Genomic DNA, 24,188 nt, shown 5'->3' on the forward strand with positions numbered 1-24,188 from the left:
GGCTGCTGTGTTATCATCGGCCAGGATAGGGGAGGAGGGATTACATGCCCAGTCCGGCGGAACATCCTGCAAGCACATCTGAGATTCTGTACAGAACTCCGAGCGCAGACCCAAAAGACCACTAAGACCTTGGCAAAAGGAATGTAGCCCGAGCCCATTCTCACGCTGGTGAAAAGTTGCGTTGAAGGTGGTGGAGCCGCCGTCTCTGTCGTTGTTATGTAGTAGTATTGGTCGGACCGAACCTACAGGTTGTTGTTGGGCCGGCTGGACTTATGTGTTGATGTTTCAGCGCACGGCGGTGGGACATCCGGAATGGGAAATCCGTAGACGGAGACTCGCATGCACACGCGCACAAGATGGACCTGAAAGGGACGATATTTGGAAGGTAGGAGTTTGTTTTTTTAAAGAATTGGAACGGAACAGTTGCAGTGCACCCAAGCGCACTGACGCGCACGCGGTCCGAGCCACGGGGATCGCGATGCTTTCGCGAGTGTGCGTGAGAATGACAGCATCCCATTTAGTTACCTAACTTTTTTTTTTTTTTTTGCGGTGTGTTTTCTTTGCTCGAAGTTGTTCAAAATATGTGTCATTCCATTTCAGTTTAATACCCAGTATCACATCTTTTTAACCTGTCCTGTTGGGCAGAGGTGGCTAAAGTCTGTACTGGAATAGAAGTACAGTTACTTTTGTAAAAAATAAAAAATAAAAAAAGTAAATATAGGAACCCTGACACAATTACTGATTATAGTCGCAACTAACAGAAATAATTGCAAAAGTAAAAAGTATATATGAATTCTTACTGCCAATTAATTACTTACCTGTTTTGATAAAACAAAATATTTTCCCTTTTATTTTGGCTTATAGGGGTCGTACTGAGAAAAAGTGTGTGTGGTGGATCACATTATAAGACGCATGTTGTTTTTTAAGAACTATCTAACTCTTATGCTTTCAAAACATGTTCAAATAGCTTTGCTAATGTTGTGAACTGTCTAACAAAAATGCTAATGCTAAATGCTGAATTGGCTAATGATAATAATGAGTTATTATAGCAGAATTCATGCTAATGAATGAACAAAAACACACCTTGTATGTGTTTTTTTCAGATTAGACTGAGACACAACACATCCACTCTGAATCTTTCTCAGAGCGGACAACATTAAATGATTCTCTTAAATTAAGTAATGGATTGGGAATATCTTGTGTCCCTCAATCTGTTGTTAATCCATTGTTAATCTGATATCGCTCCATGATTTTTTTCTCTCCCAGGGCTAAAGTGGTTCTTGATCGACACATTGGGGAGCCTGAGAAAATATTTATGTATTTTAGAGTATCAAATAAAATGCGGGACTTAACTTGGGCTCCACAAACTTCAGCAACACCTAGTTGTGTAGCTCTGTCCGTCATTTAGGGTCACATTCACGTTCCTCCATGTCATTTCATGCCAGGTTTTGTGGTATTAAAAAAAAAAAAAATGAGGGCAAGATTAATGAATTCAAAACTTTTCCCACCATTACTTGAACCTATGAGCCATAAAACGCAATTGAAAAAAAAATCCAGAAGGGAAGTAAAAATACAATTGAGATAATTTATGATAGGAGAAGTCTACAAAAAAAATATCAATGCATTAAATTTACCATGCAACATCTTGAAGACAGTTTTCATCAAGTGGTGAAAATATGGCACAATAGTGATATTACCAAGTGCTAGATGCAAAGATGAGGTAAAAAAGTGTTCAAGATGGCTGCTAATTAGAGGTTGATGGCAACATTGAAGGAGCCACAAGTATTTTATGGCAAGTTGTTGCTGTTTAGTACACGTAAAAAGAACTTCCACCTTCTTTTTATGTCTGAGCGGAAGCCTTAGCGTTATTACGTACCCAGTGATACACAGGTTGAACTTTTTAGCCATAATTCCAAAAAGTAGGTTTGGCACAACTCATCATCAAAAGAACACCATACCTACAGTAATGCATGATAGTGGCAGCATCATGTCTGTGTTAAAAGAGTGTGCACACTTCCGCAACCACAACATCTCAGTTTATTTTTTCCTTCCCCCTTTTGAAAAGATTTCAATTGTACAGGTTATAAGGTTACATTAATGGTGGAAAAGGTTTTGAAATGATTTTACTTTTTTTTTTCTTCATGTCACAGAAATATGACATTTGAACAGGGGTGTGTAGACTTTTTATAGTCACTGTAGGAATTAAGCCTGGGAAGGCACTGCTACAACCTGAGAAGAATGGATGCAACATGTAGAAAATAGGATAGAACAGGACAGGAACAGTTTAGTACAAATATAAAACAGACACACGCATGATCTTGTGGGCGTGTGCGCATGCATGGGAGATGGTGATACTGTATTCGTGAGAATCAGAGTTTGAGTCCCAGTGGAAATGAACTTGAGCATTACTGGAAAAAGGAATCGCTCTGAAAACACACACACACACGCACACACGCTTACAAACACGCACACACATCTTAAATGTAACCGATCCTATTAATGTATGGAATGTGCTGAAATGGGCTATTTTAGCCAAACACTTACTTTTTGTGAGCAGCACACACACACACACACACACACACATCTATAGGCATGCAGAGTTTGTGCGCGCACACGCGAAGGGACAGAGTGTGCCTAAGCCAGAGAATAGTTGCGCTGATGATAACAACAATGTCTCCTCTGATCAGTCTTCCCTTCCCTTCAGTCCAACTACACAAACACACTCACTCGCACAATTCCGTCAGAAGCAATTAGAGGACATTGCAGTGCAACGTTCAGGTCCATTGATAGCCTCACAATAGCGCCCTGGGAAACCAGTTTGCTTTAGCCAGCCCGTTCCTATGACACAGGTTAAGATTTGCTTTCATCAAAGTAACACCCGCTCATGTGTGACCTTCCTTTCAAGAAAGGTTCCAAGCGAGTTTGTGTTGCAATGACACATTGGCAGGAAGTGCCGGAAAGTTTTCGGAAAACATCCTCAGCTTGCTTTCCTACATGTGCGGTGTAGAGGTGTTACACAAGAGGTATTTTGTGTTTCAATCTAAAATTTAGCGGCGTCCACATTCTGTAGAATAAATGGTTGCAACAAACAGATGTACTGTAGGTGTGCTGGGGGCAAGATGCATGATTGCCGGCATGTTTGTGCGCATGGAAGTGCTCTCAATGTGTAATTAAATAACACAGCTGACCCACACAGATGCACCTGTGGCCCTGGGTAAAGCTTGCCGTGCGTGTGCGTGCGTGTGTGTGTGTGTGTGTGTTCATCTTGCTGCATAAAGTGCGGTTTTGTAACATCTCCAGATGTCTTTCTTCTTCCTGGGATTCATATCGGATTAATTTGCGCACATACACGCATTGTTAAATAATGCCGTTTTTCACAGTATATTTTCACTATGGATGTATGACATCACAGAAAATCAGGAGATCTATTAATAATGGAATTTTGAATTTTACACACTTCTCAAGGCACTCAGTGACATATTGAAATGCTTCACTGAAATATCTTAAACCTAGGATATTATTTGGAATATTTTCAAATATTGCAATGGTTGTGTGAAACTATGTTGTTACTGAATTATTGGCATAAACACTAAAAATCATAGAACGGATAATAGGGCTGTACCGATTAATTGAAAATCGATTGAAATAGATTCAAACTGATTAATCGAATAATCGATTCAAATCGAGACAAATCAAACTCGGACATCTCAGCACTCACAAGCCCTATACAGCAACACCTAACAAAATACATAACATACCTTGGTCATTAGAATACACTAATTGTGCTAAAAAAGTGCTAAAAACTGATGTCTTCAATTTTTTTTCTATTCCAGATGCATACCACCGTTTGCACCAAACATGATTGCTTATTGCATTTGTGGATGGATGCAGCAACACACTAGCGCACCGAGGCAAGAACAGCAGCAATTGTTAGACAATCGAATCGAATCGAAAATCGAGAACTGAAAATTGAATTGAATCAGGGCTCGAATGAATCGGTTACATTCCTAGTGGATAATAATGTATTGCATTGAACCCATGGATCATTTTGATATTGACATTATCTCAGAAGTTATCCGAGTCATGTTTGGATACGAAAAACATGGCAACACAGTCTCGCAAGTAACGATGGGGCGCGTTAAAAATTCCAGCAACGTGATTTGGATTAGCAGCATTTAAATCCAGCAAGAATGAGCCCAACACTCCCACGTCCGCACGCACACACAGGTTATAAAATACCGAAGTAATAAGATCACTAATGATCCCATCAACTCTCCGCTAAGGACTAACAAACGTGTTCCCTTTCTGTCGTCAGGTTCATGAATTGCAGGGTGCCGTCCAATAAGAGATACCAGCCGACTGATTATGAACATGCTGCTAACTGTGCCACACACGGGGTGAGTCACACCATGGCACACGCGAATTCTGCGAATATGCAGGATATAGTTGCAAGTCATTGTGTTTTATCCCCCTCATGTCCATCCGGCACAACTACATTTGCGCTGAGTGATGTCAGTTGAGTGAAAGCCCTGAAAAAGATGCAGAGGATTGAGGCAGAACAGTGAGGATTTGGGGCTCGCTGCTCGGTACAGTGGGCTGTAATCCGCGATTCAGCCTGTAGCGTTCCCTAATCTGCTGTAATCCCCAAACGCTTTCGGCCTCGGAGGGAGAAACGAGTGAATGGAAAGATGGAAGAGAGCAAGGGAGAAAGTGCAGTCATAGTGATGGTTAAGCCTAACACAACAAGTGGAAAGGCGAGCTGTGTATCACAAGCAAGAACATGCATGTTCACCTTGAGAAAAGCACGGAATCACTCAGCAGAGGCTGCAGCTGCGCAAGGAGAGGAATGTTAACAATGTCAGGAAAGCGTTTAAAGAAGACAGAGAGGCCGACGTAGAAATGTTCTCACAACGAACACAGAGAAAGAAAAACAAACCCAATGACAACAATAAAATTTGGTTTCAAATTTTTATGTGTGTATGTCTGTTTGCATGGCTGCGGGCTTTTTAGTTACACACGTTTGTTTTACGTTGCGTAGCAATACTTTATATAGTAAGACAAAAATCGCTCAGGTGATCACTCAAGTTAAAGACCTCACACTGTCTGAAAATGCTTTGCTTGTTCCCTTGTAGTACTTACAACGCAATTTTGAATTTCTGCCTGCATTCCGTCGATGGGCTCGGTGCCATCAGACAGTAGTTTACCAGTAAAACAGCCCGGTGGGTGACGCTGACGTCATTTTCTTTCCTTGTGTTTGTTTTTAAAAAATTGTTTGAATGAATAATCGCATATTAAATTGCAATATTGAGGGGAAAAGAAAAATACACAAATACATTAGATTGTTTTTCAAACTCATTCAGCCTGACTGTACCAACTAGTGCTCCTTAGTCATTCTCCAAGTGCAGACAAACAGCATACTAGTACATGGAGGAAGTTAACCCCAAAATGTTCTTTACAATAATATGTTCGATGTAGCCCCACTACTCTAAACACGGCATTCTGATTAATATTGTGTTTGTGGAATATGAGGAAAAAAGTAGCAAACTCCACTCATTTTTGTCCATCTCACGGGGCGGCCATTTTGTCACATACTGTCAACAGAAAATGACATTACAGTTGCTCAGGGCTCAGGTAACGACCAATCATGACTCAGCTTCAGAAAACAGGTGAGCTGCGATTGTCTGTTACCTGAGCCTTGAGCAACTCTGCTGCCATTTTCAGATGAGAGCAGATGACAAAATGGCCGCCCCCTGAGATACCTAAAAACGGGTGGATTTTGCTGCTTAACTCATATTCCCCAAATGCAATATGAATCAGAATGCCATATTAAGACTGGTATAAGCGCATAGAACACATTTTATTGTAAATAAAATGTTTGGGTTGACTTTTACTTTAAGATGGATATCAAAGTTATCAAATAAATGCTGCATCAGCTTCACTCAAGTGCCTCACCCTAATATTTCTTGTAAAAATGCCACTAGTGTATTTACATTGCACGTTGAGTTGCCTTCTGTATGAAATGTGCTATAGAAATAAAGTTGCCTTGCCTTGCCTTTGCAGTTCTGGATCCTACCGAGCCTGCTGGGTGGTTCCTTGCTGTACTTCCTGTCAGCGGACCAATGGCATCGTGTCGCTGCCTGGCTTTATGGCAGCGGACTCACTGGCCTCTTTGTCACCTCAACGCTCTTCCACGCTGCTGCCTGGAAAATCAGCCACCTCAGGTGTGTGTGTGTGTGTGTGGATTCACATGCGGCATCATATGCCAGATGTGAATGTTTGTGCTCGCAGTCACACACTCCGTTTGTTCATTATATTAACGTACATTAATTATGACATAGCCTGAGGTGTTGAGAGACACAACAGATGTGACCTGGTTATAAAAATATTGTGCATCACATTCAGAAAACACGATAGGAGAAACATTATGAATGGTAGTTTGTTAAAAATATGCGGCAATGCTGAGAGATGCCGTCAATTAGCTCGAATGAATTAAGAGGGATGAGACCACAATATAAAATCGGACTACATTTTTTTGTTGATGCAATGGCGGATCTGTGGAGCACAAAGCGGAAGAATAGTCCTTAAAACTACACCACTAATGTAAACTAAAGCAATCAAATATACAATTAAAATTCATAAATAAAATTAAGGAAAATTATAACCACTCCCTTTTTGGGAATATATTTACTTCCAATACTAAGTAGACTGACAGGTTAAAATGTTACAGACAGCCTGGTAATTAAGATTTTTATGATGCGGTTATGTGACAGTTTGAGCCTAGAACGAATCAAATCATGTGACATTATTAGTAAGAACATTTGTTTTGAATAAAAATAACCTGGAAGTGGAATGCAATGTATTCTACAGTATCTTGGAACACTGCCACTGAACATTAAAAGGATGAAATTACTCAATAGAGGAGACTTGACCGTGCACTAATCCAGTGTTTGACTGCATTTATTAAATCCATTCTTTTCTTTCAGTGATTATGAAGGATTGAGTGGATTATTTGGGTGAATTCTGTGGAACAAGGAGTCATCTCGGGACCATTGTGCATCAAACTTACAATGTTTACTGTTCTTACTTTTCCGCTTGCTTTAACCTTACGTAACAGCGTCGCCACTTCTCAAGGGATTTAAACTCAAAGAACAAAATGTGCAACTCATTCTTGATGCCTGTGGAGATATTTTTCTCATTTTATGAAATGTCGGACTTTTTTTTTTTTTTTTTTGCTACATGAGTTTGGCGAGGGCCCAGTTAGACGCTCTGATGTCATGTATTTGGATCTCGCAGCATTTTTAAGACTCATTTAAATTTGTATGATAGACAAACTGCACTTTATGCTTTTTTCCTTTTGAAAATATCTATTTTGACCTTTTCTTTTCATTTTCTTTCACAGGAAGGTGGAGCAACTTTTCCACATGTGTGACCGAATGGCCATCTACTTTTTCATAGCGGCCTCCTACTCTCCCTGGTAGGTCTGTTGATGAGACAAATAACACAATGATGCAATGTGGCGGGTGACTGAGGTCACGGCGGAGGCGCTGTGACGTTTGTGTGTCGTGTGTGGACAGGTTGATGCTGAGGGAGCTGGGCCCGTGGGCGTGCCACATGCGCTGGCTGATCTGGGTCATGGCTTGTTTCGGGTCCATCTATGTCTTCTTCTTCCATGAGAGGTAAGTAACATTTCACTTTGAGTCCCTGGCTGGAACCAAATGCCTACTCTCAGGTGTTAATTGTCCTTTGACTGTTTCTATTGGCAGATACAAGCTGGTGGAGTTGCTGGGGTATGTGGCCATGGGAGCCGTCCCCGCTGTGGTCATTCTGTTGGTGAGTAGCTTGAAGCATTATATTTTATTTCATATTGTCTGTCTTATGGACCCAAAACATTAGAATGACGCTCTAAATATGGTGCAGCAAATTACACAATACTAATATACTATGAATAGCTTTCTGATAGTGTTTATCAAAGCTGAGCATTTTATCTTTGTAAAGGATTCATTTATTTATTTTGTTTTTTTTTTTTTTCTTTTGGATAAAGCTCTCGTATGTGAAAAGATTGTGCGTGTATAGCGGTTCGGTTGGCATATTACCTCTTAGGGATTATGATATACCGTCTGGGTCAGTGATTTCCAAAGATTTGGTGCACAATCTGGTGGGACCCAATAAAATATTCCGAATTTAAGAATGACACTAAATACAGGGTTCTATGTTAACAGTAGTGTCAAGCCCCCTGAAGCACACTGATGCTGGCCAGACTGGGCCAGTACAAATTTCATAACTAAATAGGATGAAATCAACTGTATTTATTTATTTATTCTATTTATTTTGTATTCAATATATTGAGATGTATCCACTTAAATTCATCAATCATCATTGTTTTTTTTCACCACACTGGGCACATTTCTTATGTGTGTCAGGTTAAATTCTTCTATAAGGAATGGCTTGAACAACATGTAAAGCTCATAAAATGTCAAATGCAAAAATTTCAGTAGATTTTATACAGCTAAATGTAACATGCTGCTGACATTTGAATAACATGCAAAAAAAAAGTAACTACAGAGAAGTCGTATTTTCTTAAAGGTTTAAATAATACGTATAATGATTCTAAATATGGAATAATCATTGAAACTTATATTATAACATGACTACACAGGGCCAGTGCTGGTTCTGGCAGGGCCACCACAACATGGCCGTCAGGCCATCACCCAAAATGGCTTAATGTAGAACCCTGTAAATTCTGTAAAACATTTCTTTACTGTTTGTATGCTACTGTCTTTGTATTATTCTACACAAGATCTAATGACCCCCAAAATAGCTGAATCATTTAAAAAAATAAATAAATAACCCTCTATTTTGATTGACATTGTTGTCTTGATTGACAACCAAGGCCTTCTGTCACGCGCATAATGTTGCAGGTGGACCATGAGGGTGTGTGTGAACTTGCCATGGGAGGGTTCTTCTACATAGTAGGCGTGGTCTTCTTCAAGAGTGACGGCTTTGTCCCGTTCGCCCACGCTATTTGGCATCTTTTTGTGGCAGCCGGAGCAGGCATTCACTACTACGCCATCTGGAGGTACCTCTACTTGCCTCGGCCCCTGTTGGAGACTTCCAGGTGATAGTGAGCCGTTCACACGCTGAGAGAATCATTTCCATGTTCCTGGCTGAGAAAGAAAGCTCAGTGGTGAACATAAAGTGGTCTTAAATAAATAGCTTCCATGCTATTTGATAGGTCAGAGATGAAAAACACAACTCCGCTCAATTTGTCCTCGATGATTTTAAAGCACAGCAAGTTTAACATGAATCAGTTCTTTTTCTATAATCATTTTGGAAGGACCAATCATAGTTAGTGATGAAGTAATTTTGTAACATTACCTCATAGGTAGAGCATCTCTTTGCAACGATGTCCAGATGACCAATATTTGGTCAAGTAATGTGCCAAAATTCAACTCTTTCAAATTTTTGTTCATTTTGAATAGCTGAATAACATAAATTCACATCGTGGTTAGAATTCAGCCACTCAGTGCAGATTTCAAATTCTTTAAAAGCATTACAATGTTCATTTGAAGTAGTGATGTTTAAAAAAATGCAAGTCACAAAATATTGATATTTAATTAATATGACTTGATAAAGAGTGTTCTCGATATATTTATGCTTTTGTCAAAGCTGTAAGCACTTTCCACTAGTCAATGTCTGTATTTCCAGTACTCTTCAAAACGTTATACGAACACTTCAGCTGTAACTGGCCAGAAGGCTCCGGAGACTTGGGAAATGTCGTTTTTTTTTTTTTTATACAAATCAGACAATCTATTTTGTAATTTTTTTATTTATGATATGTCACAATCAAGAATAAAGAGAAAATATATTACACTGATTGTTGAGTGTCTTTTATGTTTGGTTCTTCATCATCACAGTTCTCCATGATTTGATGTATTTACAAAAAGTGCAAAAATCAACCAATTTGGCACTAATTACAGTTTGTGTGCTGAGATCGGTGGAGCATTTGTTTAGCACATCAGTCAAAGATTCTGGGTTCAAATCTTGGCTGGGTAATTTCTGTGTAGTTTGCATGTAATGCCCATGCTTGCATGCCTTTCCTCCCAACATTCCAAAACATCCATTTTAGATTAATTAGAGACTTTAACGTATCCAAAGTTGTGAATGGTTGGCAATATGTTTCCTGAGTTGGACTGGCGACCTGTCACCCAAAATTGGGACAGGCCCCAGCTCAAACATGACCTTGAACAGGCGGAGTGGCATAGAAAATGGATGGACGCTGATGTTTGTTTACATGCTTGTGTAGGGTGACGCCGAAGTAGGTGTGTGTTGTGCATGTGACGTGTGCGCCTGCGTGAGTCTGGTGAGCGCTCGCAGTTGGAGCGGCATGGCCACGTTGGTGTCTTGGTGCCACTGGGGTGCGGTGACGTGGGCTGGCGGGTTCAGGACACTCTGAGCCACACCGGGCGTCTTCAGAAGGGCGCACAGCTCCTCCCCGAGAGTTACGATGGAAACAAGGTCCTCCTCATCATCGCACCACGAAACGGACCCTCCCCTGGATACGTTTCTCAGCTTGGAAAGGAACAGCGACACCCTACGATGGACACAAACATTATACATTCAGGTACAAAGTACGACTGATTCAAATCGTCCAGCATTCCCTGACGCCACCTGGGTATTAGGTCATGAGATCGTGACGCCATCTTAGCGAGGGCGCTCATTAGAGTGGTGATGACTCGAGGGGCGGGGCAGCCAGCTCCAGGGGGTGGGGCAGATGATGTGATTTCAAACAGCACTGCCTCCAAAGTCTCAAAACAGGAAGTGATGAGCCTCACGGAGCATCGAGAGTCATATGACACAGAAAGGTACTCTCCGAGCACCAAAACCTGAAGACAAACATTTTTTATAAATAAAGATTTTTATTTTGTATTGAAAACAAAATACTTTGCATTGACAAAAGTATTGGAACAGCTAGGAGAACGCGAAAACAGAAGAAATATCGGAATTGGTCTCCCCTTGGCAGCCAAAATGGCTTCCGCTTTTCTGGGAAGACTTTCTGAAACGTGTTGGAATGTGTCAAACATCTGTTTTCTAGTTCATAACTTCGTTCAAATAAATGACCAGTCGACTCGGTACAACTCTTACAATAAAATGATATGCATGATAACCCGATCAAACACCTCCGGATGGAGACTTGGAGTCCAAGTCTTTAACATGCAAGCGCCAGTTAGCCATACCCGACCGACCCTCGGCATCGCACTCAAGTTAAAATCAAGCAAGTAAAATATGAATGAACTATGGCAATAGTCCTAAGACGGTTGGTCAATGATAATGTACTGTATGCACGGCAAGAGAGTATTAGTTCCCTTACATTGTATGAACATTGACTGAAGGCTAATGTATGTGAATCAACAATACTGCCTTCGGTTAGCACCTAATGCAAATAAGCAATGACAATGCATTGGTGGAGTAGAAACTGCACAACCATCTTACCACATGTGTGTAAATTTCTTGTTTGTTGTAAACATTGGACGTGGCTCCAGCGAACTCCAGCAGCTCGTGGGATTGGTCAATGACCAAAGAGGGGTGGAGTTTGCACAGTTTCATCAGCTGACGGCTGAACACTCTGCAGAGACAATGTGCCCATGGTGAAACATGCAAATCGGAGACAGCCGATTAGCGTTTTGCGCTCTTTGTTTGTGTTGAGGTGTACCTGTGTATCTCTGTTATGTATTTAGGGATGTTGAGGAGGAGGCTGCTTCGCTCCAGCAGCACCAAAAGCACTTGACCTAAAAGTGTCCTGTCGGCAACCTAAAACAAAGAGCCATTTGTGATCATATAATTTTTACCTGGTCAAGTGACATGACATTTAATATCATTGGGGAAGATAGAATCTATGAGAGAGAAAAGCAGAGGTGGGTAATCCAGGTCCAGAAAGTAAAAACCCCGCCACAGTTTGGCTTTAGCCACAGGTGCTTCCACTCAACCGGAAGGTAAACGAGCTCAGTTGATTAGAAGCACCTGTTTTTACTTTCTGGACCTGGATTACCCACCTCGGGAGAAAAGTAATGTAACTACTCCTTAAACATTCACAAAGTTGTAGACCCATTGGCAGTGATTTCCAACCCCTGTGCCCAAGCACATTAGTCACGGAAGAGATGAGGTGACCGCAGGAAATTATCCTATTTGACTTAACTGGTCCGCAAATTATCTATTTGTACGGTGACAATTAATTAATCAAATGCTCTTCCATTAGATGGCGGAAGGTACAGAGCAACTCAACTGTTGATATCCTGAGTCATCTTTCAATTCTGGACTATATCAGCTTTAGATTTCACACTAAACGTGAGTAAATTGAGAAGAGCTATAACCATCTACTTTTTGGGACATTTTTGTTTGAGAAAAATCTCACATCACACCACCAAATAAAATGTGCCTTAGCTCACTAAAGGGAAACACTGCTATAGAACATTCATTTTCCTCACTGTGATGACTGTGTTGAAGAAAATGTGCAGCAAAATCGGGACGGTCTGGGCACACTGAATGACTCTTGGCCAATCTACAGCCTCGGATAACAGCTCATGGAGCGTGCTCAGTCGGTCAATTGTATCACCTGTGGAAAACACGCACGAAATGTTGCAGTGTCAGCGAATAGACTGTTGGACAATATTTTGGGCGAAAACATTGTGTGCTTACCTGTGCCTGCTTCACCTCTTAGTAGGAAGAGGAATAGACCTCGGAAAGAAGGATTTCGGAATGCATCCATTGACGCCAGGCTGCGCCCTCCCGAATCAGAAATGGACAGACACATTGATCTGCGACATATGTGTGCGTACGCAAAGTTGGAAAAAGGAAACTTGCCATGACACGTCAATAAGTCTTTTTTTTTTTCAGATCTGGCAAATGTTCACCTGAGTTGCAATAGCAGAGTAGCAGAAAGACAGGGAAGGTCCAACAAAGAATGCAGCAGCTCCAGTGCAGTACCTGATGTCACCATAGAGGGCAGCAGATCAACAAAGTCATCAATCACTGCAGGGCTGTCCCACGCTAAGAACTGGAGAGACACAGGAAATGCTGGCAAGCAAGTATGTATTTATGAGTTGGTACAACGGCCTTTTGCCACAGTTTTTAACCTTGAGAAGATTTGGGAAGTAACGTGTGTACTGGGGAACTCGGAGTTGCACATTCTCAAGGTTTAGTCGCAAGAAGCGCAGGAGCTCGTGTGCCAGGAAAGGGTCGTTAAAGAGCTCAGCAGGGAACCGACCAAACACCAGGTTCCATACGCAGTCGCACTCTACAGCAGCCAGTTCGCCTAAAAACAGCAAGAAAAGACATTTATTCATGTTTGTGTTTAGGTACCTCAGAACCTATGCAGGACTCACAAAATGTTGGACAAATTCAGCTGTTGGGAGAAATGTCAAGATGAACCTAAACACAACTATGGCCTTTAAAGGTAAACTTCATTTGACCTCTAAAATTTTGAATGCATGTTCAACTGCACAACAGGTGATCCATGAATGGAACAATATACATAGTGTATTTTCAAGGACATCCATTTCTATGTCAATTGTCAGGAGTCGTCTAACCTCTAAAGGTTATAATAGTGCATTTTATGTTCATTCGGAAATTTCTAACGAAAGCTAAATATCACAAACGTTTTGTGAGTAGTGTATTTGGTTTTAAATAATACAAGATAATCTTTTGTCTTGTTAAAACTACAGCCTATTGTGCTCAAGGTGTGGGTTAACCCAGTCAAGAAATTGACAAATAATCCACCAAGTGGTACAGTCCTGTTCACTTTGGTACAGTAACCCTGATTTGGCTTGGGTTTCTACCGTGTGGTGGCAGTGTGACACACTGTAAACAACCAACCAGACAAAGAAGCATGAAAAGTAAACAAATGACAACAATATTCCAGCATTTGTTTTTTTTTTTTTCTTTTTGGCATGTGACTGAAGGCAAGTTTCCTTTATGACAAGCCACATCCTATTTTTGTTGTTGCATGGAAGACTCTCATCAGCTAATCAACACAGCACCGCAGCTCCGGAGTTTCCTGAACGCAACATACTCATAGCTGCTCTGCCATTGGCTAATACTTAGCATCTTCCTGGCATCCCATTGGCTAAGAGGGACCTCGACAGTATGTGTCTATGTGTGTAGATAGATATATATGTCTATGCAGCGTCCTCGTCATTCACCCCTCAGGCCATGACGTGTTCCGATAGTTTTACGTGAATTAGAAACGAGGAAAAGAAAAAAAAGGAAAAAAAACTTTTTTTTTTATATATATAAAAATATAACATATTGGGTTAACTATCAGATTAGAATATATTGCAAAAAGGACACTTAGAAGGAAGTCAACTCAAACATATTTTTTTCAAGAATATGTTCTATGCAGGCCCACTAGTTGAAACACGGCACTCTGATAAATATTGTATTTGTGGAATAAGTCAATCCACCCGTTTTAGCCATCTCTGGGGGCGGCCATTTTGTCACACATATACTGAGGGCTCAGATAACGGCCAATCATGGCTCAGCTTCAGAAAACAGGTGAAGAACATTCTTGAAAAAAAAATATCCTTGGGTTGACTTCTTCTTTAAAGGTGTGTTAATGATTATTAATTGCAATGGTTAGGCCGTTTAGAAGTGCAGTTTGTGTCCATATGACCAGAATGTTGTTTATACGTGCCGTGATTAAGATAGAACTGTGCCACAGGAAGTAGGACTCTGGCGAATGTCAAGTCTGAGACGAGACGACCAAAGAGTGCCTTGATGGATGGGAACACTCGGTAGACAAAGGATGCATCCTCTATGCACACGCAGTCCAGGATACACACCGCTTCCACCAGACACTAAGGGAGGAAACAAATACAATACACTCATGAAAATTATTTTACAACATAGCAGACAGATTACTGGTAGTGACCAACAATGCTAGCATAGCAATACATGACTTTGCTGTTTACTGAAGCTGCAGTGTGGATTGCCCTGCTTCAGTTTTAGAAATTAATATTGGCATCTCCTGCACTTGCTGTATAAATTCAAATATCTATTGATCCTCTGCAAAACAAATATCATAACCCTAGACTTGATTATTTATTTTTGGGCTCTCTTTTCTTCACAAAGTGGTAAAATGAGTACAGTACAAAATTAAGTTTGTTTTAATTTGTTGCCGTTTTTGGTGCCTTACTTTTCCCAACTAAGCATCTCCCATGTAGCCCTGCAGTGTGAGTGAAAAAGACAAACAAAGATGGGCTCACAGCTTTCTGCAGATCTGTATCGGTCTTCTTCTGGGCCTCTGAAACAAAGATTGAAAATTAAACGTGACAGCTGTCCACGCTTATACACAGTATATAGTAACAGCAACACAAAACTACAGCATACAGTATTAATTGTTGCTGTATGCTGTGCTTACATTAATGTAAAGAGCTTTAAAAACTATCAATGTAAACCACAGATTTCCAAGACATAGCGGGGACTAGTGTGGCTGCGGAAGGTGAAGCGGGTGAACCCTGTACACAACAACCAATTTCCATTTTAAAATGACAAGCACTGACAGTTGCACACACATACTGCGATCACTCTGTTCAATGAGGCGCTGGCAGTACTGGAAGGCCTTCTCCCTCAGGCGCTCCTTCGGAGGCAGTAGGCGGCTAGAAGACGATGTGACGGAAACCATGGAAACCACAGAGCCGTCTATCTCTGACCTATCATCTATAACACAGCGGGTCACAGATCAGAAGTTGAGGCGATTACAAATGACCACAGGGTATTGCGCTGTTGTTTATGTGAGCAAGTTCAATGGAATTAGAAAGCGCAATCACAAGAGGAGTTTGCAAGTAGTATATTAAATGAAATTATTGGAGTTGTCTGCCCATGCTGATTTTAGGGTAATTCAAATTATAAAGCTATAAGTTATGTGTTGCTCAGAAGAAATGGGAACGAGATGGGCATACAGCCTTAATATTCTATATGATGCACATCAGTACAGATGTGTGGATTTGGACAATATAACATTTTTTAAGGGTCTTAAGTAGATACAAATAAAGAGGAACACAAACCATTGGTGGGATTAGTGAAGAGACTTTCATTATTGTCGTTATTTTATCAAAAGAAAACCTGAGACAGTGAGGACAGTGGAGATGTTAAATGTGAGTTCTGGTGAGATCATGCTTTAGATCAAGCGTAGTATTGATTATCAGACATAGGGCCGAAAGTGGAATAACTTGTAAGAATATAATTCATTTAGCTTTTTAGACGCACATGCGCAGGGTGGGGTTGTGGTCCAATTCATTTCTTACCATTAGAAAATGAGTGAGAGAGGGAGAGACTTAGTTGTAACCTGTTTGCTGAAGATGATAAAAGCACACAACAGGTCATCTGAAAGGGGCAAGATGAAATTATTTGAGGTTTTAATTCCTGACATTACTAATAACTGGTAATTGGGACACTGAGGAAGAAACATGGATTGAGGGGCATCGTTACTGGCTAATTAAAGCATAAATGACTGATATATTAAATGATGTTTTTGTGAGCCATAGCTCATTCTTCAGTTTTATGTCTATTGCCTAAAGCAGGGGAGTCCAAATTTTTCTTCCAAGAGCCACATATAGAAGCATTTTAAAACCAATCTATCAGTTTAGGTAAATATGTGCAAGGCATTTCTAAACTGTTTTCATAGATAAGCTTATTAAAAAAAAAGATTTTTCAACATTTTTGGGTGAACTCCACAAGACTAGATTTTACCAAATTAGTACAATGCAGGCAAATGACACAGGCCGTACTTTGGACACCCCTGACTTCAAGCAAACTGCTTTGAATGAAAGTCAACTTCATACCAGTGTCTGCTATCATGCCACCGGGCACGGAGTGGAATGTGAGGAGCCAATGTCGTAGCATTGAAAAGGAGTAAACGTTCATCCACTGGTCTTCAGTGAAACCTTGACCGACGCACAGCACAGTGAAGAAATCTCCTGACACCGTCCCGTCCAGCTCCGCAATAGGCAGCGGCTAACGGAACACAGATGATGAAAGATATTTGACAAAGTACAAAACTTTATTGATAGCCGTTAAGTGCATACCTGACGTGACCTGGACCCGGTGAAGAAACCTCCTGAGGAAGCCCCGCCTCCTTGCGTGGTGCTCGCATAGCGCAGCCAATCAACGAGCTTTTTACTAAGAAGGGCCATGTTATCTGAAGTGATTCACACGTAGGGAAAGCAGGACTCACATGACTTGGAAAACGGAATTAAGGTGCGCAAAAGTTTTTAACACTACCAAGCTAAAGCAAAAAAAATGAATGTCGTGATTGTTACCTTCAGTGAGGCTCTCGGGGCTGTGTGTGAGGATGGCGTTGACAATTGGCAGCGTGTGTGCGAGCAAGTGAGTCGGCCCTTCTGAGGGTCGGTTCTCCAGAGTGCGGAGGAGCTGAGTGCAGAGAGCTGACAGATCATCTTGGGATTCAGCCTGTTTGGAACAGAATGTGGCCAATGGTTGAGTAAATCTGAAAACATGCATGTTGTGTCTGCACATAGTGGTAAAGTCAAACATAATGTCAGTAAAAACGCAGCTTTGAAGAACATCTGCCAGTAGTATGAATAAATATAAAAGTCAAACTAAAAAGAAGAAAAATAGTACTATTAGTAATATTACGAGACTAAAGTTGATTTTTTTTATGAGAGGAAGTTAAGGAATTTTGCCTGCATAAGGATGAGCAAAGAAAGTAATTGTATTTGTCTTCAAATCTTTAAATGGCCTCGCCCCAGCGTACCTCTGAGCTCCTCCACCCCTACCCCTGAGTTATTGAGCAGTGGATTAAGTCGGGTGATCCCACCACTGCCTAATATGGTACTCATTTGTAGTGCAGTGACACGTCCAGCCAAATAAGACATGAGCACACCTGAGAGAGCAGCAGGGCAGCTGTGTGACTGTTCAGCTGACTGTTGCTGTCCTGGCCATAGTTCTCCACCTGAGTAGCGAGGGGGAGTGTCTCTCTGAGCACAGCTGAACTCAGCACTTGAAATTGCTCCACAGGGGAAGAGAGGAGCAGTAGAAGCCTCTTCTGAAGCTCAGGGGGCAACCTTGCGTTTAGGAAACATACACGCACACACAAAAGAAAAAAAAACACCTTACATGTATGTTTTTTCAGTGTTGACAAAGATTTTTGAACGCCAGAATCTTGAGGTTTTGTGGCTGGCATGTGACACAATGCATTCACAGTGAATAATTCTTCCACCCAGCAACAAATAATTCTCCCAAGTAAAGCTAAAGATGGGGTGTAATTTGTTGTAGTCGTTATTAATGTTCGATGATTCTTGTTCCTCCATGTCCCTGTTTCTTTTGTTGTTGTTTTCCCCCTAACAAGAACTAAATATCTCAATCAAGGATAACAGAAAGAATAACAACTATTTTGACAAACTAAGAATTAGAAAGTAATAGTGCATATATATGATTTCAAACGTCACCAGAAAAACAAATAGTAGATATCAGAAACATCTATTTAAGTAAAGCTACTACGTATTTCCACTTCATTACTTCCCAACACTGTGTTGGGAGAGGGACTTAGAATGAAGTTTTAAAACACAATGAAGACACGGGGTTATGGATAGTAGCACTTACCTCCTAGTGAACTTGGTGGCAGAGACGATGAGCCGCAATCTTTGCAAGGAATCAATAGTCTCGTGACCATGTTCATTCCCCTGGAGCAATTTCGTTAATCTGCTGTAAAACTTCTGCAACTCAGACTCCTGGATCTCCCTGAAAAGTAGAAACCCAAATCAAAAAGCCCGTTAAGGCATTTTAGTCAGATTTTCATGTTGTATATCACAGAATAAAGATGTATGCTTCTTCTCTATAACCTAAACACTGGTAAAATAGCATGCCATGCACCTATGGAAAGAACGTGTGCGGAATAAATGTTACAGCGTCTTACCTTGCTTGTTTAATTAAGCTTTCGGAACCGTGAGAGTACATCTTGTCTATAGACCTTCTAGTTATCTTGCTAATACTTCCGCCTGAAGCGGAAGATAAATAGTGCAGGTCTGATCAAGTCCCGACTGAAACATGTGTCTTTTAATTTATCAGTTCCGCGATCTGGTTTAGGGCTAAGGAACAGTGATAGTTGTTACAAACGTATTTACCACATGTAAAGTATATGTAACCTAACACAAATTAAATAATAATAATAATAATAATAATAATAATCATAATAGTAACTATAATAATAATAGTAATAATAATAATAATAATAATAATAATAATAATAATAATAATAACAATAATAATAATAATAATAAGGCACGTCCGCCTCACAGTTCAGAGGTCGTGGATTCGATCCCGGCTCCGGCCTCTCTGTGTGGAGTTTGCATGTTCGTCTCTAATCTTGTGCCTGGTGTGGAATCTCATCAGTGTGGTTTCTCCAAGTTTACCATTTCCAAGTTGTCTATGAGCTACTTGGCCTCTCTTTCGATGTAAATCCCACTTAAATGTGTTTTTAATTGGTTTCCCAAGCGTGTGTCCCATCCCAACTTTTGACCCTTGTTTTAAGTTTCCACAGGCTCTTGTTTTCTCTATAACTCTCCAATCGTAATTTTGACAAATGATCTCAGTTTTGTCTTGGGCAACTGTTCATGAAAATTGTTTTTTGGGAAGATGTTTCAGTGATTATGACATATCTCACAGGTATATTGATTGCAGAACATGCCGATTTTTTATTTTATTTTAATTTATTTATTTATTTAATAATTTATTCTGCAAATTCCGTAGTGGTCTAGGGTCCTCGATGCTACTTTTCCAAATGTGGATGTCTTCCTCCTGTTTGATTTACATTTTCCAAATATGTGAAATACTCAGAATTTGCGAATCCTTTGTCTGTTATTACTTGAGTTGTTAATTCTGAGCATTTTTGCAATTCTTCTGTTTGCATTCAATCCCAGTATTTCTGCTTCTTTGCCATTAGTTTTTTTTTTAAATAATATAATTTTAAAATAATATAATAATAATAAAATAACAAAAACCATACACATTATAAAAATAAATAAATAAATAAATAAATAAAATAAGGACAGGTCTCGGAACAACCTCCCAATTAAATTTATATATAATTTATATACTACTATTCCTACTACTACTACTACTACTACTACTACTACTACTACTACTACTGCTACTACTATTACTACTACTACTCCTCCTACTACTACTAGAACTACTACTACTACTAGGAATATTCTAATAATTTCTAATACTATTTTGTCATAGTACTGTACTCAATATCTTTCCAACAAAGGTAAAACAAAAAAAACTCAGGAACGAAGGAGTAAAAATAAATAGTATGTGCGCAGGTTTGAAGAAAAAAGCGACCTAAACAAATTTATTAAAAGAAACGTCATACAGTACAGGTATTTTGGTTTCATAACGCAAACTCACGCCCCCGACCTCTCTCTGTCTCTCTCTCTCTGCTCTCTCTGTCGCTCTCTCTCTCTCTCTGTCGCTCTTTCTCTCTGTCGCTCTCTCTCTCTCTCTCTCTCTCTCTCTCTCTCTCTCTCTCTCTCTCTCTCTCTCTCTCTTTCTCTCTCTCCACGCTCTCAGATCAGTACTGTTTTGGACGAACCTAGAGACAAAGTTTTTTTTGGGATCTTCGAGTGGGGAAAGAGCATAGCCTTTTGAAGGACAACAACAACAACAGCGACCGTTGTCACGCCTCGTCACTTTGATTTTCACGTAACTGTGCTGACTCCTTATCGTCCACATCTCAGGTAAGCCCAATTTTAGACTAAGTGAACGTGTAGACAAGTATGAGGCCGGATTTTTTTTGTCCACATGTTGCTCGAATATGGAGAATATTAATTGCAATCAACTCATTATCTGGCTTTAGCAACAAGTTTCATTTAAAAAGGTTTAGCAGTAATTCAAATCAGCTCGAGTCAAATTGGACACTGTCGCCTGCTTCAAGGGTTGGGCAAACAGTACATGATTGAGCTTCTACATTTTCTGCACTGCAAGAGCTTGACGAGAACAAACTAATGAGGTCCAAAACACAAAGAAGGACGCCTGCACAAAGATAACAATGCTCACGTTTGAGTGACACGGAGGTGATTTTTTTCCCACAATATTTTGCAATTAATAATTTCACTGCATCATACTCATAGGTGTTTCTAATGTTCTGTCACTCCCATATAGCTAGTAAAAGGCAACCACATTCTATAGCTCTCGGTGTGATGCAGTTTGACACCACTATAAAATACAACTAGGTCTACTGTAATTAATACATTCTTAAATGATTGATTGCCACGCTGTCAATCAACACCCTAGCTGTTATTATCTTTGTAAAGGTAGATTTTTGTTTTGATATAGCTTTTGTGTAAGGTATCATTTGATTGCACAGGTGTACATTTGTGGCCAGAGTTGATTTAGAAGACATTTTACAAAGATAAAATAAATTATGGATGGAAAAATACACAAAAATGTATAATCAAGTGGAAATAAAAAAACGTCTACTTTGCACACTTAAAGGGCAACTTTTATATTTTCTTTATTATATTTTTCTGCTACACTGATTCTTCCCATTTCATGCTATTTCATGCAGGAAAAGACTGCCGTGCCTTTTCAAAACGATGCAGTCTTTACAAACATGCCCACTCATGCGCTCTCTTCTGCTCTCTTTGACTCCACACACAGGGCTAGCATATCACATTTCTTCAGGTTTGGACAATGAAGTCTTTATGATGGCTTACACACACCTGAACCATTTACATGTGCATCAGTCAAATTCCAGGCCACCATATGCCTATGCATGACCTGGTTTCAATCTGGATGCTTTGGTGCAGTAGTGTAGAGATCATCTGTTAAAAATGACATAAAAACTATGTCTAGAAAAAAGAACTGTCCAACTGTTTAAAACTGATGTCAATCAATCAATCAATCAATCAATCAATCAAACTCAGGGTCACCAACCTTTTTGAAAGTTACAGACACGTTTTGGGTACTGATTATTTCAACCAGACAGTTTGATACAGACTTCTGAAATAACAAATGTTCTCAGATTACACTTAATTATATGTTATTTATAATAATGGATGAGTATCTTCAAGGGTTTACCTCTTCAAATGATCATATATGGTACATATATATATATATATATATATATATATAATATATATACATATATATATATATATATATATATATATATATATATATATATATATATATATATATATATATATATATATATATATATATATATATATAGTCTGGAAAGGCTATGAATTGAATGAAATGCATTATTGAGAAAATTATTTTTTTAACTTCCTTGTGCTTTGGACATGACTGTTCTTGATCTCTTTCTGCCTAAAACAAACAAGCAGGAACTTATTCTATACTGCAAAAAAAGAAACAGTCTCCTGGATTTGCATTTAAAAAAAAGTATGGACATTGGTTGCATTAAAACCATTTTTCACCGACATGACAATGATTTTATCTTGGGCAACATTCATGTCAATGTCCATACTTTAATGCAGTTAATTTCAGGGATGAGGGGCAGAGTATCACAGGATCTAAGAATGCTACATCTTTGTGAAAATGGCAAGAAGATCACAGGTATCAAAAATTAGATTAGTACTTATTTGTTCAGTCTGAATTAATAGTAACATTTGGTGCATATGACTGTTTGTGGCATTTTGCATACCACATATCGTGTTGCGTGGACCAAGATTTTGTCCCAGAAAAATCACACACACATACACGAGAATCAAAGCTGAACCTTCTTCACACAATGAGATGGAATTTTAAAAACAACACTTAAAAATGAAATTGTTTAGTCACGTGTATGCCCTGTTTAATCAAGAATGCCCTCAACTGTTCCCTCTGTTGTTACGGAACTGTTACACAACATTAACTTTAGGAGGGAACCATTCGGGGCTGGAGGCCTTACCGTATCTAAAACGTGGACATGCACGGTTCTAATTCCACATTCCGTGACGTCCACTCACTTTATAATCAGGTTGGGTTTCAAGTATTGTCGAGCGTCATTAGTTGTGCAGTGTACAGGTGGAACAAGTAACAATTTGTAGCAACTGACAGGTCTGGTTGGTTTGTGTCATTCTTTGAGCCACTTCAACCTAGATCAAATCACAGATGATAAGGGAAGTATGTTGCGTTGTTTTTATCACATGCATTCTCCGAGTCGACAGATGGCGGAAATGTATTCTTCTTGATTTGTTTTGACAGTTGATAACAAGTTTGAAAGTCACGTTACCGCCGTCTAGAGGACATGAGTGGTACAGCAATGATGCTGTGGCACCGATCCGTGACCCTTTATGTTTAGTTATCTCTCAAAGGTTGTGAGCCTGGGAATATAGCCCATTCATTAGATAGATTAGTGTTTTAATTCAGATACTGAGCTCTATCTGTCAATGTTATGCTCCTCGTTAAAGTGGAAGTCATCCTTAACATTTTTTACATGTTCTATGCAGGCCCTGTATTTAAAACAAGGCATTTTGATTAATATGCCGTTTGTAAATATGTTCCCAGCAGGCCGACTATAGTTGAAACACGGCATTCTGATCGATATTGCATTTGTGGAATAAGAGTTAAGCAGCAAAATCCACCCATTTTTAGCCATCTCAGGGGGCGGCCATTTTGTCGTTTCTGTCGACTGCAAATGACATCACAACTACTCAGGGCTCAGGTAACGACCAATCACTGTTGAAAATGGTTGGATTTTGCTGCTTAACTCTTATTCCACAAACATAATATTAATCAGAATGCCGTGTTTCAACTATAGTGGGCCTGCTGGGCTCGTTACCTGAGCTTTGAGTAGTTGTGATGTCATTTTCAGTAGGCAGAAGTGGAAAAAATGCCTGCCCTGTGAGATGGCTAAAAAGTGGATTAACTCTTATTCCACAAATTCATCAGAATGCCTTGTTTCAACTAGTGGGCTTTCATAGAACATATTCTTGAAAAAAATATGTTTGGGTTGACTACCACTTTAAGCAGCAAAATCCACCCATTTTTAGCCATCTCAGGGGACGGCCATTTTGCCACCTCTGTCGACTGAAAATGACACATGAATCACATGTGCCAAAAATAGGTGTGTTTTGCTGCTTAATTAGTATTCCACAAACATAATATTAATCCAAATATCAAATTTAGACTAGTGGGTCCGCATAGAACATATTGTAAAGAAAGAT

The 24,188-nt window shown here is 39.8% G+C and overlaps 3 protein-coding genes across 5 annotated transcripts in view; 2 read left to right on the forward strand and 1 right to left on the reverse strand.

Annotated features, from left to right (window-relative positions):
- mmd2a (monocyte to macrophage differentiation-associated 2a) lies at positions 1–9,870 on the forward strand. 2 transcript variants are annotated; one of them, XM_086055055.1, is made up of 7 exons: positions 273–385; positions 4,316–4,397; positions 6,061–6,221; positions 7,400–7,474; positions 7,575–7,676; positions 7,764–7,830; positions 8,919–9,870. In XM_086055055.1, the coding sequence occupies exons 1-7, from the start codon at positions 357–359 to the stop codon at positions 9,117–9,119; spliced, it is 717 nt and encodes a 238-aa protein (XP_085911181.1). In that variant the 5' UTR covers positions 273–356; the 3' UTR covers positions 9,120–9,870. The 2 variants fall into 2 exon arrangements, with proteins under 2 accessions (XP_085911182.1, XP_085911181.1); XM_086055056.1 differs by lacking the exon at positions 4,316–4,397 and having other exon boundaries at positions 1–385.
- Positions 9,808–19,034, reverse strand: ap5z1 (adaptor related protein complex 5 subunit zeta 1). 2 transcript variants are annotated; one of them, XM_086055053.1, is made up of 18 exons: positions 18,929–19,034; positions 18,616–18,753; positions 17,897–18,077; positions 17,313–17,463; positions 17,079–17,191; positions 16,836–17,007; positions 16,299–16,346; positions 15,571–15,711; positions 15,258–15,295; positions 14,687–14,849; positions 13,131–13,309; positions 12,909–13,051; positions 12,694–12,812; positions 12,483–12,610; positions 11,711–11,808; positions 11,491–11,623; positions 10,669–10,883; positions 9,808–10,591 (listed from the first exon to the last, which is right to left on the reverse strand). In XM_086055053.1, exons 1-18 carry the CDS (start codon positions 18,967–18,969, stop codon positions 10,288–10,290), a joined length of 2,505 nt encoding a protein of 834 aa, XP_085911179.1. In that variant the 5' UTR covers positions 18,970–19,034; the 3' UTR covers positions 9,808–10,287. The 2 variants fall into 2 exon arrangements, with proteins under 2 accessions (XP_085911179.1, XP_085911180.1); XM_086055054.1 differs by lacking the exon at positions 16,299–16,346 and having other exon boundaries at positions 9,809–10,591.
- Positions 12,028–24,188, forward strand: part of card11 (caspase recruitment domain family, member 11) — a 26,235-nt gene continuing 14,074 nt past the window's right edge. Inside the window, exons 1-5 of the mRNA XM_086055052.1 lie at positions 12,028–12,160; positions 12,254–12,342; positions 12,716–12,825; positions 12,892–13,450; positions 20,587–20,753. The gene's annotated coding sequence lies outside the window, so the exon portion shown is untranslated. The remainder of the gene's footprint in view (positions 12,161–12,253; positions 12,343–12,715; positions 12,826–12,891; positions 13,451–20,586; positions 20,754–24,188) is intronic.

The sequence above is a fragment of the Filicampus tigris genome, chromosome 16 (genome assembly GCF_054856515.1).
Source record: "Filicampus tigris isolate MCC_2025a chromosome 16, RoL_Ftig_1.0, whole genome shotgun sequence".
Taxonomy (NCBI): Eukaryota; Metazoa; Chordata; class Actinopteri; order Syngnathiformes; family Syngnathidae; genus Filicampus; species Filicampus tigris.

Coding starts and splice junctions, on each gene's coding strand:
- mmd2a (XM_086055055.1), top strand. CDS start 357: ATGGACCTGAAAGGGACGATATTTGGAAG. Junction 7,475..7,574: donor GCGGCCTCCTACTCTCCCTG/GTAGGTCTGTTG, acceptor GTGTGTGGACAG/GTTGATGCTGAGGGAGCTGG. Junction 7,831..8,918: donor CCGCTGTGGTCATTCTGTTG/GTGAGTAGCTTG, acceptor ATAATGTTGCAG/GTGGACCATGAGGGTGTGTG.
- ap5z1 (XM_086055053.1), bottom strand. CDS start 18,969: ATGTACTCTCACGGTTCCGAAAGCTTAATTAAACAAGCAAG. Junction 18,078..18,615: donor GCCACCAAGTTCACTAGGAG/GTAAGTGCTACT, acceptor CCTAAACGCAAG/GTTGCCCCCTGAGCTTCAGA. Junction 16,347..16,835: donor TGGCATGATAGCAGACACTG/GTATGAAGTTGA, acceptor TATCATCTTCAG/CAAACAGGTTACAACTAAGT.